The sequence below is a fragment of the Hoplias malabaricus genome, chromosome 18, assembly GCF_029633855.1.
Source record: "Hoplias malabaricus isolate fHopMal1 chromosome 18, fHopMal1.hap1, whole genome shotgun sequence".
NCBI classification, from domain to species: domain Eukaryota; kingdom Metazoa; phylum Chordata; class Actinopteri; order Characiformes; family Erythrinidae; genus Hoplias; species Hoplias malabaricus.
Genome location: NC_089817.1, coordinates 18,826,788 through 18,841,203, shown reverse-complemented (window position 1 = coordinate 18,841,203; position 14,416 = coordinate 18,826,788). Strand labels below are relative to the sequence as shown.

The 14,416-nt window shown below is 35.5% G+C and overlaps 1 protein-coding gene across 1 annotated transcript in view; it reads right to left on the bottom strand.

Moving 5' to 3' along the window:
• Positions 1 to 14,416, bottom strand: part of LOC136674678 (adhesion G-protein coupled receptor G2) — a 30,009-nt gene that overhangs the window by 14,700 nt on the left and 893 nt on the right. Inside the window, exons 4-22 of the mRNA XM_066650811.1 lie at positions 10,164 to 10,259; positions 9,544 to 9,606; positions 5,041 to 5,103; positions 4,740 to 4,787; positions 4,565 to 4,638; positions 4,058 to 4,293; positions 3,616 to 3,655; positions 3,439 to 3,476; positions 3,203 to 3,336; positions 2,874 to 2,994; positions 2,683 to 2,744; positions 2,440 to 2,487; positions 2,113 to 2,174; positions 1,949 to 1,989; positions 1,812 to 1,854; positions 1,684 to 1,715; positions 1,290 to 1,417; positions 1,078 to 1,201; positions 549 to 850 (exon numbers count right to left, since the gene is read on the bottom strand). Of these exons, the coding sequence (XP_066506908.1) occupies positions 549 to 850; positions 1,078 to 1,201; positions 1,290 to 1,417; positions 1,684 to 1,715; positions 1,812 to 1,854; positions 1,949 to 1,989; positions 2,113 to 2,174; positions 2,440 to 2,487; positions 2,683 to 2,744; positions 2,874 to 2,994; positions 3,203 to 3,336; positions 3,439 to 3,476; positions 3,616 to 3,655; positions 4,058 to 4,293; positions 4,565 to 4,638; positions 4,740 to 4,787; positions 5,041 to 5,103; positions 9,544 to 9,606; positions 10,164 to 10,203 (1,699 nt within the window). The 5' untranslated portion in view covers positions 10,204 to 10,259. The remainder of the gene's footprint in view (positions 1 to 548; positions 851 to 1,077; positions 1,202 to 1,289; positions 1,418 to 1,683; positions 1,716 to 1,811; positions 1,855 to 1,948; positions 1,990 to 2,112; positions 2,175 to 2,439; positions 2,488 to 2,682; positions 2,745 to 2,873; positions 2,995 to 3,202; positions 3,337 to 3,438; positions 3,477 to 3,615; positions 3,656 to 4,057; positions 4,294 to 4,564; positions 4,639 to 4,739; positions 4,788 to 5,040; positions 5,104 to 9,543; positions 9,607 to 10,163; positions 10,260 to 14,416) is intronic.

Genomic DNA, 14,416 nt, shown 5'->3' with positions numbered 1-14,416 from the left:
TGCCTTGCGAAACTTTTCGGCCCCCTTAAACTTTTCAACCTTTTGCCACATTTCAGGCTTCAAACAAAGATATAAATGTTTTATGTTTTGTGAAGAATCAACAACAAGTGGGACACAATCGTGAAGTGGAATGAAATTTATTGGATGTGTCAAACCTTTTTAACAAATAAAAAAACTGAAAAGTGGGGCGTGAAATATTATTCGGCCCCCTTGCGTTAATACTTTGTAGCGCCACCTTTTGCTGCAATTAGAGCTGCAAGTCACTTGGGGTATGTCTCTCTTAGTTTTGCACATCGAGAGACTGAAATTCTTGCCCATTCTTCCTTGCAAAACAGCTCGAGCTCAGTGAGGTAAAAAGTTTGAAAAGTTCAAGGGGGCCGAATACTTTCACAAGGCACTGTATATACCTATAAAAAATGTTGAGAACTGTAAAAAGGACAAAATACTTTTACAGTACACTGTATATTTTGTGTTCATATTAAAATAAATTTCATGTATTTAACACAAGATCAGAAAGATCACAGAAGAAGTGGGATTATGCAGCCAACCTGCTGTATTCACTGTCACAGATGTAATCGTTGGGTTCGTAGTTGTAGAAGTTGCAAGAACAACTGGAGGGGTGGTGTTCAGTGTATTTGTGATAGTTGTAAAAGCTGTTACATTAACCACTGAATTAACCAGTGTAGGCTGAAGTGTGGTTGTATTATCTGGAAATGTCACAGTGGTGTTGGTAGTAACTGTGGCCATCATAGTGGTTGCAGTGGACGATGACTGGCTGATGGGCGGAGCTGTCACAACATTGCTGATACAAGTTTCGTCCAGAAGTACAGCCAAATCTGTTCCTACTTTACTATGTTTTATAAGAAACACAAATTACTCATATTATGCATTCTACAGTTTACTACCAAAGAACAAAAAATTACATTCAAATAAGGTAAAAATATAAATAAATAATATAAAAAGTAAATTAACAAAACCTCTTTTATTTTGGTGAATACATATTATTGCACAGTCACTATAATATATATTAGTCAATAGGTAAAACAGAAGAATATAGGTTTAAAGAATAAGACTAACCAGTAATTCAGAAGGTTGTCCAAGTCTGGCACCTTACAGAATTTTATAGGGCTGATATTAAGAGACACCTGGATGTCTGGTTGCAGACGAGCTAGATTTGGAATATTATCCCAACTACAAATAGCTGAAAGAACGAAAAAAAAGTTTTATGAAAATACTTAGTTTTACAAATACCTTGTTATATTAGGGGTTAAGAAATTAAATTACCATACCAGCTCTGGTGAGAGGGCCAGAAATCTGAACACCATTCTGGTATTGTAAAGCAGTCATCAGAGCTGAACTGACTGAACATATATTCACGGCAAACTTCAGTTTCACAATGAGGTTGCAGCTCTGAGGACTAGAAAAATATTAGCAGATTATTGAAATCAAAGGGGCCATGAACAATATACAACTATAACTCTTTCATTTATTCATTGTCTGTAGCCCTTATCCAATTCAGGGTGCCGGTGGTTCCAGAGCTTACCCGGAATCACTGCGCACAGTTATAACTATTAAACTGAAAACATATTCATTGAGTTAAACAAGTTGGCTCTGAATTAGAGCTATCAATGTCTTCTTAATTTCCAATATACTCAAAACATTTTATAATATACATGAGTTTACCTTACTGATGATGCACACTGCACTGTAGAATTCTGAATGAATATAGAAGTTGTAATGAAACTTCTCAAATACACTTTTTTTTATTGTGTGCCTTTAATTGTTACTTTAAGCATTAAGAGATAACTTACTTCATAGACTGCTGAAATATTATGCAACAGTTTGCACCCAGAGCTAAATGAAAAAAAATATATATATTAGGTGTTGTAGAGCAGATATTAAAGCTAGTGTAATATAATTCAATAAAAAAATATCAGTGTAGACATACTCAGTGACATTACATATTGGATTTATTAACATAAGTTGCAACTGTGGAGTAAAAAAAGAAACAAAGTTTACATCTTACAAGGCAGGATAAATTGATGTATATTGCTATAAACAAAATATTATATATATATATATATATGTGTAGGATGTTCAACAAAACTTTACAGATGATTTTAGCTGGTCAACAGTGCTGGTGCCTGGTATAATATTCAAACTGTAATAGGCGTCTATAAAAAAAATAGATAAATAAGAAACAACTATGGCTTGAGAAAACTGTAATTCTGGTTATTAACTCATACATTTGAAGAATTGTATACCAAATATCTGTGGATAATTCATTAATAACATTTAATTTAACAAGTTTGAAAAGAATAGCAGATGTTTTAAAAACGAATAACAGATGATTGTTATTTCAATTTAATAAATGTGTTATTAATAACAAGAAGGAAAAACAAAGTAGTTAATGTGTTTAGTTGTTTTTCCAATTCTTACCTGTGCTGTTGCAGTAGGCAGAACAATAACAGTAATTTGTTGGCTTTTCTGAGAAATAAAAGAATTGTTTAGTATAATGCCTTAAATAGTTTCACAAATAAGTTTTAATTACAAGAAATATGTAAAATTACAGACTGCTTGCAGACTATCACTTAAGTTATATACAAGAAATGTGAATATTTTAAAAGCAGAACATTAGGAAATACTACCAGGCTAGGGATATCATATATTTGCTATACATACCAGAGCTGCAGTTCATCTGGTCGTGAATACCCAAAGAAGCATATACATTCTCTGTGGTCCCACTGCTGAAACAATGCAATGACACACTGTACTGTGTGTAGTGCTTTATTTAAGAAGTGTGCATTTAAAAATTTATTATTTAGTATGAAATGTATTATGTTGCTAAATATTCCAGCAGATTTCAAACTTACCATGAGACATTTACCGAGGTGACATTCGGATTACAAGGGACTTCAAAGCTGAGAGAACCATTACAAATCTCAAAGCTACCAATGGGAGGCGCTATACCATTATTGTGACAAAACCCTTTTGCTGTTGGGAAATCATCATCATCCAAAGCAAAAAAATACACATGACATGCATTTATCTCAAATCTACAACATTAGGTTATTCTGCTATATAATTTGTTTCATACTACCGTTACAAAATTATAATACTGGTATTATACACAAACTATTCACTGTTTTCATGTTTTTTGTTTCATATGTAGTGCTGGACACGTCTGTTTGAAGACACTCACCCACTCTCTCAACTTTGTTTCCAATCACCTGTCCCTTGATGGTGGAGTTAATTTGTTCTATGCTTATAACACTAGAAATACAGCATGAACTGGCTGGCTGACTCAACTTCAATAATGCAGAACACACAGTTTGCCTACGGGACAAAATATGACATTAGCCACAAAACATTAGCTTCAGACATTCTTTTCAGCACTGTTTGAGAAGATTACAGTGGAAAATAATAGTTTTAACTGACCGTATGGCAGTCTTATTGTCACACATGACCTCAATGTTCTGAAAGGGAAACACAAAGAGTCAATTATGCATGATATTTACACAGCTCATCCCAGAACACACAAAAAGAAGGACATAAAATGAAGAGTAAATATACCACACTGAAAAGCTACTCTATAAAACAGAAAATGGAGCTTACTTGAAAGAGGCTGGTAGTAGTTTCATTTTCTTTTACTGAACTACAGGCAAATAAAAGGGAAGGAACATTCATCACTTAAGCCATTAGAACAGAAACTTACTGTTGACTTTAACTGCATGAATCATATATTTACTAAAGCCTGTTGAATAATCCTAATTTTATGCTCTTTAAATATTTTATTAAAAAGAACGTCATTGACGAAAGGGGACCATATAAAGGCAATGCATTTTAAACCCAGCAATATTAAGTACCATACTGACTGTGACTAATATCATGGCTAACAATCAGTTCAAGTCACTGTAACTGTATTCATTATTATATTAAATTATTTAATTACAAATTACAAAAACTTTTCTTGTTTTCAAAAAATGTCTTGTCTTCAAAATTTGATCCACTCAATTTATGAAAAGGTTCTGTAGTCACACAGTGGTTGTCACACTACCTGTTTCCTGATGTCCAGTTTTGAATCTGAACTGTTGTAAGTGAGCTGAAATTTTGCATATAGGGGACAGAAGTAGAGTTGGCAGAAAATGTGGTTTCCGAGCTGGTGGTCTGTGAGTCAGTGCTAAGTGCAGAGGTCTGAGTGGACAATGTGAATGGCACTTGTGATGGGGTGGCAGAAGCAGCAATGATGCTAGAGCTACATCGACCTAGGTGACGCTGGAACAGAGTCTCAAGCTGCAAAACACATTTGGAATGTATTTTGTCATATTCTCTTAAAGGGTTTTTGTCTACTACATAAAAATTACATAACATGAACTAACTAACATTTGAGAGTTAGTTCTTGTGCATTATCATTTATTTTATTACACACTACCTGATTAATCATCTGATCAATCAAAATGTCAATAACTAAAAATGAAAACAAATCCAAGATTTAAATATGTATTCCTAAAGATAACCATTTTCCTCTACACATGTAATACAAGCATGCCACTTTTGTATTTACCCATTCAGTAATATTTGACTCTTCAGACATGTTTCCAGTTACTTCAACACTGATCATCATCCAGTAGTACACAGCTACAAGAGATGTAGAATAAGCACAGAAATGTTTTATTATTCCGTGTGAAAAAAAATGCTTTCTTTAAAGCAGTGAGGAAAAATTCGAATGAAATACTCACACTGATCACTACAGTTTTGTGAAAAGTTGCAAGTAATGATTGTTGGCACTATAACAAAACGAGTGAAAGATTAAATATGTCTTGCTGTTATTTTATAACATGATGATTATCTAATTATTATTGTGCTTTACTACATATAATTTTCCTATATGAATGAAAAGGCCTTTGATGAATAAAGAAATATCTGTTAATTTAATCCATTTTCTACCAAGTAACAAGAGGTACACACATCTTGTTAGTTTCATTAGGATTACACAACAATGCTAAAACAAATGAAAGATGTTTCACTCTTTAAGCCCACCTGTTGTATTGTATATGGTAGCTGAAGGTATACTTGTGTTTGTTTGATCTGTAATTTCTGAACCTGACAAAACAGAAACAGCACCAACAACAGCAGTATATTATTCAGAGTTTCATGCCTATAATGTAAGCCACATTGAAGGCATTATGGCATTACTACATAGAAGTAACCTCTATGTACAGTACATGTCATATGTCATTATTCAGTCATTGGTGGAACAGGGCTATTCACTGTATATAACTCTGTACCAGACCTACCTCTGCACAACCCAAGTTATAGTTTCAAACACATTAGGAAGGCAAGCAGTTCTACAAATTAACTCTTGACCAAATTAAGGCCACATCTGTTCACCGAAAACCATTCCAGGTGACGACCTCATGAAGCTGATTGAGAGAACGCAAGAGGGTGCAAAGCCAAGAATCATCTAAGCAAAAGGGGGATACTTTGAAGAATCTAAAATATAAAACATTCTGGTTTGTTTAACACTTTTTTGTTTACTACATAATTCCATATGTTTTCTTACATAGTTTTAATGTCTTCCATATTCCTTTAGAATGTAGAAAATAATAAAAAGCAAAGAAAAAACTTTGAATGTGATGTGTCCAACTTTTGACTGGTACTCTACATTCACAATATGTGGAAAACGGCCCGAAACAAATGAAACCCTCCCTGAGTGGGCATGCCCAAACATTTGACTGGTATTGCATGTCATTTTGATGAACAGAAATGAATTTTAAGGGTTTTCTAATGATCAGATTGTGATTTTAACGGCAATGTATTGTTCTTTATCACAATTATACAATGAATGATCACTGGATTAGGAACACCTACCTGTATCCAACCAAAAATACCCAGCCAACAGCAGCCTGTCTAATAATGAATAACTACTGACACAATTGTGCAGAAACTTATGAGCTATGGTCTCTGAATTTACATCTGCAAGATGGACCAACCAGGTAGGAGTGCCATTACACCATGTCAGTGTAATGCAGCAGAATGATCCATCACCCAAATGATTCCTGCTCTGTGGTGGTCCTGACCATTGAAGAGCAGGGTTAAATGGGAATAAGAATGTAAACAATGAAGCAGGTGGACTATAGTTTGTAATCATAGAACTACAAAGAGCTTGGATATGGACAATGGAGCTGATAAAATGGACAATGAATGTAGATACAAGGTTCTAATCCAGTGATAGTTCCAGTGACCAGTTCAGTGTATATATAAATTTCTTACATGAATTAATGATCCAACTGACGCATGAGGAAATGTCTTTTCTTTCAATCCATTTTCTACCAGAGTAGCAAGACATAAACACCAAAAGCCAACTCATCTGGTTATTTTAATCTGAACAATGCTAAAACAAATCAAAGTCAATGTACTCAGCTTACCTGTTGTATTATATATGGTAGCTGAAGATATACTTGTATTAGTTTGATCTGTGGTTTCAGAACCTGACAAAACATAAAAGCAACATTAATATCCCACATTTGTGGGGGCTAATTGTATGTTCATAGATTCATGCATAATGAATAAAGGAAAATGCTTAGATTTAAATGTTTAGGCCACTTTAAAATAATAATTTCATCAAAATACCATCTAAATATGTCATTTTGATGAACAGAGATGAATTGTAACTTTTTTTCAATGATTAGAGAGGACATTTAACACCACTGTATAGTCCTACCTTGTATCTACGCTCATTGTCCATTTTATCAGCTCCATTGAAAATACATCAGCACTTTGTAGTTCTACAATTACAGACTGAAGTCCACCTGTTTCTCTGCATACCTTCTTATCCCCATTTCACATTCATTGGTCAGGAACCCCACAGCACCACCTCAGAGCAGGAATTATTTAGATCATTGTCAGTGCTGCATTGAAACTGATGTGGTTATGATGTGTTTGTGTGTTGTGCTTTTACAAGTGGTTCAGACACAGCACTACTTGAGTTTTCAAGCCCTTATAGTGTCATTGCATGATTGAGAATAATCCTCCAACAAAACAACAAAAAAACATCCAGCTGACAGCGTCCAGAGGGCAGCATCCTGTGTCCACTGATGAAGTATTAGAGGACTACCACACACTTCAGCAGCAGTTGAGCTAATGTTTCTGACTTTACATCTAAATCAAATCAAATCAAATCAAATTTATTTATATAGCGCTTTTCACAACTGATGTTGTCACAAAGCAGCTTCACAGAATTCCAGTAAGACTAAGATTTGACATGAAATGTAAAAACAAAATGTAAAACCCTCAAGTGAGCAAGACAGGGGCGACAGTGGCAAGGAAAAACTCCCCCAGCTGAGGAAGAAACCTTGGGAGGGACCAAGGCTCACAAGGGGTGACCCATCCTCCTCTGGTCAATCTACTGGTGATGATAGTTAGTAGTCCATGAGAACTTCAGTGTAGGGACAGCTTCAAGGCACTTGGTGGTTGCTGGAGCGTGGGCAGCTGGTCTGAAGCGTGGAGGAGGATCTCGACAGTCATCCATCAGTGTCCAGACAGACAGGTGGGCAGTTGTTTACTCGGAAAGATGTAAAGGGATGGAATTAGTTTTGAACTGTTTTGTGTTTGTAAAGTAGAAAATATGAAAATTTCCAGAGTGTGGCTAATGACTCCGACAGATCTGACTATGACAGCTTTAACTAAAAGGAGAGAACCAAAAGGACACACAGACAAGGGAGCATCCTGAAACACTGGCATCCCTCCGCTCCACCGTCAACAAACAGTGATCGCGAGAAGCGGCGGGACGACAGCACCAGCGTCTCAGTTTACTATAATTCCCTGATCTGCCGCCTTTATCTATGGGCGAGTATTAGCTACCAAAAGATAAACTAAACAGATGTGTTTTTAGCCTAGATTTGAAGATTGCGACTGTGTCTGAGTCCCGAACATTTTCTGGAAGATCATTCCAGAGTCTGGGGGCTTTATAAGAAAAGGCTCTTCCCCCAGCTGAGGCCTTCTGAATTCTGGGAAGAATTAAAAATCCAGTATTCTGTGATCTGAGTGAACGTGGAGGCTCATAATAGGAAATTGTATCTTGAAGATATTCAGGAGCAAGCCCATGTAGAGCTTTATATGTTAATAACAAAATTTTGTAGTCAATGCGGAATTTAACAGGCAGCCAATGAAGTGATGATAAAGCTGGGCAGATATGTTCAAATTTTCTAGTTTTAGTGAGGACCCTAGCTGCAGCATTTTGAACTAGTTGAAGTTTTCTTAAATTGCTGCTGGTGCATCCTGACAGTAGTGCGTTACAGTAGTCAAGCCTTGAAGTAATAAAGGCATGTACTAATGTTTCTGCGTCCTGAAGGGATAAGGCATTTCTAATCTTAGCAATATTGCGAAGATGTTAAAAAGCTGTCCTAGTGATACTACCTATGTGTTGATTAAATGATAATTCCGGGTCAATTATGACACCAAGAGTTTTTGCTGCTGAACCAGGATAACTGGAAAGTCAGCTAGATTTAAAATTAAATCTGATAATTTATTTCTTGCCACTTTTGGAACCAAAAGCAGGACCTCTGTTTTGTTGCTGTTTAGAAGGAGGAAGTTACGCAACATCCAGCCTTTCACGTCTTTTACACAGTCCTCTATTTTCTTTAATCTGTGTTTGTCATCGGGCTTGGCTGAAATATACAATTGTGTGTCGTCTGCGTAACAGTGAAAGTTAATGTCATGGTTTCTTATAATTGTGCCTAGCGGTAACATGTATAATGTAAATAGTAATGGTCCTAAAATAGAGCTTTGTGGAATTCCAAATCTTACTTTTGAATAATTTGAATTTAGATTGTTTACTTTTACGAATTGATAACGTTCCGTTAAGTAAGATTTGAACCATAATAGGGCTGTCCCTGTGATTCCAACCATGTTTTCTAACCTTTCTATGAGAATATTGTGGTCTATTGTATCGAAGGCTGCACTTAGGTCAAGAAGCACCAACAGGGATACGTGGCCTACAAGGTGGACCAATGAGGTGGGTGTGTCTAACAGATTTGACAGGGAGTGGACACTATTTAAAAACTCAAACAGCACTGCTGTGTCTTATCCACTTGTACCATTGCAACACACACTAACACGGCACCACCACATCAGTGCCACTGCAGCGCCGAGATAGTTCACCACCCAAATCACGCCTGCTCTGTGGTGGTCCTGTGTGGGTCCTGACCATTGAAGAACAGATTGAAATGGGGATGAGAAAGTATACAGCGAAACCGGTGTACTACAGTCTGTAATTGTAGAACTACAAAGTGCTCCTGTATGGTCAGTGGAGCTGATAAAACGAACAATGAATGTAGATACGAGGTAGGAGGTCTAATCCAGTGATAGTTCAGTGTCCATTTCATTTTCTTATATGAATGAATAATCAATTTGGTGCATAAGGAAATATCTTAGATAGTTTCCAAGAACCTATTCGTATGGTAAGTTTCAAAAACAAAACAAATGAACAAATGAAAAAAACAAATGAAAGTCATTTTGCTTAATTATTGACTGTTAGCCCACCTGTTATATTATATGTGGTAACTGACACTATAGTTGTGTTTGTTTGATGTGTAGTTTCTGAACCTGAAAAAAGCAACATAAAAAGCAAAAAGCAACATTAAAATAAATCAACTTTAAAAAAAAGTTCTTAGTGCAAGTTTTTCTTTTACCTTGTTAACATGCTTGTGTATAGTGTTTTTTTTATACGAAAATACATACAATGTGCAAGTAAGCAGTCAATACCATGGTTGAGTATTCCTGCTTTGAAACTGCAGTTTACTTAACCCAGTGGATTTAGCCAGGGTTTATTACCTGGAATCAATTCTTTCAATCTGTTGATGTGGGGCGTTTGACTGGGTGAATTGTATAGGGTTAAGTGGAAATAAATGTGGGGACTAATTGCAAATTCATAGATGCGTGTATAATGAATAAGATCAGAAATTTAAATTTACATTTATGTGACTTTTAAGGAATTATGGCATTTCTTCTTAGAAATAACATCTAAATATGACATTTTGGTAAACAGACATTTGGTTTTAAGTGGTTTATCTATGATCAGAGGGGGAACTGCGACAGTTCCTTATTTAGATTATACACGATTAGTTACACTTGCTAAAAGCCACTGTATTTAGCTACCTTACCTGTTGTAGTGTTTGAGCTAACTATAGTCAGTGAAGTCATTGCGGTGCCTCCTACTGACAATGTACTTGTGTTGGTCTGCTCTGTAATCTCTGAACCTGACAAATAGAAAAAGCAAAATTCAAATCCACACCTAAAAGAAAAAGTCACAGAATATTAATTAAATATTTACAGTGGTGTTTTCATAATGCTTGGCATCCCAGACAAATAGGAGTTGTTTACAGCTAGTGTTGTACTCAAGGTTATTAGAGATAAGACCAAGTCAAGACTGAGACCAGTTTAACAATATTTCAGAATATAAAAGTAAAAAGAAATAAACTAATTTGTAGCACATTCACAGTCTGTATGATTGAATTCAATTAGGGTGAAGTCATTAAAACTCATTTGTCCTCTTCACAGAATCCTTGTTAACAAACTATAGTTTAGTTTTAGAAGTTTTTGATATGCTAACTGACCTTTTTTGACTTAATTGAAGGTGTACCTGTTAGGTGTATTTTAAGGCCTATCTTAAGGACAACAAAGTGAGTTTTATGGGGTGGCCATCACAAAGCCATTACCTCAGGCCCACAGAAAATTTAGAGGCAGCCCATCTAAAGCCTGCACAAGCAATGAGACCTACAAACCTGACTAAATTACAACAGTAACTTATTTTATTTCTTCTTCTCCCTGGTACACTAAAGAATTACACACTATGAAGCAGACTGGCCATAAGCTGGAGAGATTCTGCAGGAAGTCTAAGCTCTCAGTTCATGCTGAGGCCTATAAGAAGCACCTAGCTGCCTACAGAGATGCCTTACATGCAGACAAATCATCCTATTTGTCCAGCCTTATTTACAGTGTTAATTCAAATACTCGCCATATTTTTTCAACAGTCACTAAACTTCTCCTTTTTCACTGCTAATATCTTAATGAAATTTAAAGCTACAACTGTTCACTAGACCCTTTTCCTTCTTCTTTAACTAAAGCCTGTCAATCTTCCTTGATCCCTCATCTCACAACTCAATTAACCTTATTAATCAATCAACCTGGTCAAGTTCCATCTACGTACAAAACCACTGCAGTCACTCCTCTACTCAAAAAACCTGGTTTGGATCCTCTGGCTCTAGTAAACTTCAGCCTATCTTTAATCTTCCTTTTCTGGCCAAATTCCTCCAACGTACTGTTGCTAGTCAAGTTCAGAACTATCTTGAAACTCAATCTTTTTTAACCTTTCCAGTCTGGATTCCGTCCCTTCCACAGCACTGAAACTGCCTTAATAAAAATATTGAATGATCTCCTTTTAGCTATGGTTTCTGGCTCTCTCTGTATCCTATTGTTGATAGATCTAAGTGCAGCTTTTGCCACAGTAAGTCACCCCATCCTTCTTTCCAGACTGTGGGAGCTGGGCGTTGATGATTCCGCCCTGGACTGGTTCACATCATATCTAACTGACAGAAAACAGTTCATTACCCTTTCTTCTTACATTTATCCTGACACTCCAGGTGTACCTCAAGGATCAGTCCTTGGGCCCCTTCTTTTCATTGTATACATGCTTCCCCTTTGTACATATCCTGCATCATTTTAATCTTGACTTTCACTGCTATAAAATGATATAAAGATTTATTTTAGTAATAAATTTATTTTAAAAAATTGTTCATTGGAAATCAGGAAATGGATGAATCATAACTTTCTCAGGTTAAATAGTGAGAAGACTGAACTCTTGCTAATCAGTCCCAAATCAGTTCTCAAAAATGTTGGTTCCCTTTCTCTCTCTATTGATAATTCAAGTGTATCTCCCTCCTCCCTGTTTCATAATCTGGTCATCCTCAACTCAACTCTTAGTGGTCACATCAGTTCTATAATCAAAATGTCATGTATTCATCTGCGTAATATTGCCAAAATCAGGCCAACTATTTCTCAATCCACTGTTGAAATCTTATTCATGCCTTCAATTCCACCCATTTGGACTACCGCAACTCTCTTCTCTTTGGAATTAGCTGTTCCTCTGTCCAAAGACTTCAGTTTGTTGTGAACTCTGCTGCCCGCACTCTCAGGTCTTCCGGGCTGCTCACTGTCCCTCCTTCCAGCCTCCACAGCTATTGTGATCGTGCTTTCTCTAGATGTGCTCTGTGACTCTGACACTCTCTTCCCTCTCTGGGTCAACATTCTCCAGCTCCCTCTATATTCAAATGAAACCTCAAAATATATATTTTCTCCCTTGCTTATAATATTCCTCAAACTTAATATATTCATGCTTGTTCTGTACTGTTTGTTAATGTTTTGAATTCTGTATTTCTGTACAGTTTTGTTTGTCGTTCAGTGTTCTATGTACTGACTATTTTACGCGTCTTTGATTTCTTGAAAAGTGCTATATAAATATAATATAATGTTACTATTATTATTATTATTATTATTATTATTATCATTATTATTATTATTATTTTTATTACCAGTTCTGACAGGAGGAATGGACCAAAGTCCAGCAATGTGGGAAGCTTGTGGAAGGCTACCCAAAATATTTGACCCAAGTTAAGCGATTTAAAAGAAATGCTACCTAATACTTCTGAAAAACTTCTGAGCCACTGGGAATGTGATGAAAGTAATAAATGCTTTTATATATATATATATATATATATATATATATATATATATATATATATATAAAGCATTTATTACTTTCATCACATTCCCAGTATATATATATATATAAAAGCATTTATTACTTCCATCACATTCCCAGTGGCTCAGAAGTTTACACACACACACACACACACACACACACACACACACACATATATATATATATATATATATATATATATATATATATATATATATATATATATATCATTGTATCTGGCATTATTCTGACAGTTTACTTTCTTAAAATATGGGATTAAATGTGAGGAATGTTTTAATGAAATAGTTAAGGTATATGTAAACTTATGATTTCAACTGTATGAAAGATACTAAATAATAAATATTAATATTTAAAAATGAAAATAGCTTATAATATATTTAGAAGAATATCTAACAATAAATAAAATATTGTCTAAGAATATTATTTACATTATTTAAAACCTGCACCTCCTTATTCTTGATTTCCAGATGTCTGGAAAATGTAATATTGACAATGGAACTGTCACTGAAAAACGGCAGAGATTATGCTGAGTTAAATCTTTTCTTTAGAGATGTTCTACAAAATATTTCAGGATACTTAAAATAATCAAAGACTATAAATCCAGGTTGTACAGACATGGTAATGTAAAACTTACAACACAGCAAGTAGGGGCGGGGAAAATGCACATTATCATTAATATTACATTAGTCAAAATAATGGACTAAACGGATAGTGTATGAGAAGAGCATGATTTGTTTTTCCTTATTAGCCAGTCATAGTTAAGATATTCAATAAAATTTCTGTTTCTAAATAAATAATAATAAAAAAAATAAAAACTTACATTTATATAGCGCCTTTCTAATACACAAGGATGCTTTACACAAAAGAGAAACAAAAAAAGAAAACAGAAGATACTTACAGCTGCAAAGTGCAGAAGTACTGAGAGAAGAGATAGGTATTTACCTAGGATTTAAAGGCAGAAAATGAAGAGCAGACAGGAAGACAGGAAAGAATTACAGAGCTTGGGTGCCATCACACTGAACCTTACCAGCGGTAACTAATTTGAATTTGGGTACTGACAAAAGACTGCTCTCAGAGGACCTCAATGATCTTATAGGACAATAGGGGTGCAAAAAAAGGAAGGCCAATTAAGTGAGAATTACAGTAGTCTAAACGGTAAGAGATAAATTGCATGGACCAGAATTTCAGCATCCTTAACAGAAAGCAGGGGACGAAGGCGAGCAATATGACGTAGATGACAAAAGGATGGTTTGGTTAGGGCCTTTATATGATGTTGGAAGGAAAGAAGGGAGTCAAGAAGTATACCTAAATTTCAAACAACTGGAGAAGTTTTACCGCCACACCATCAAAGTTAAGTGTAGTATCAGAAATTTTTGATAGAGTGGACTTTGGGTCAATGAGCAAGACTTCAGTTTTTTTCTGTGTTGAGTTTCAAAATGTGGGCATGCATCCAGTGTCTCAGATCCCAAATGCAGGAAATAAGGGCAGAGTGGGGCAGAGTGGAGGTATTTTTGGTGCTCAGTATATTTGAGTATTTTCTGCATAGCAATGGTAATTAAGACCTGTGAATGATCTAACCAAGTGGCAGTATGTAGATGATGAATTGTATAGGGCCTAGGACTGAACCTTGGAGAA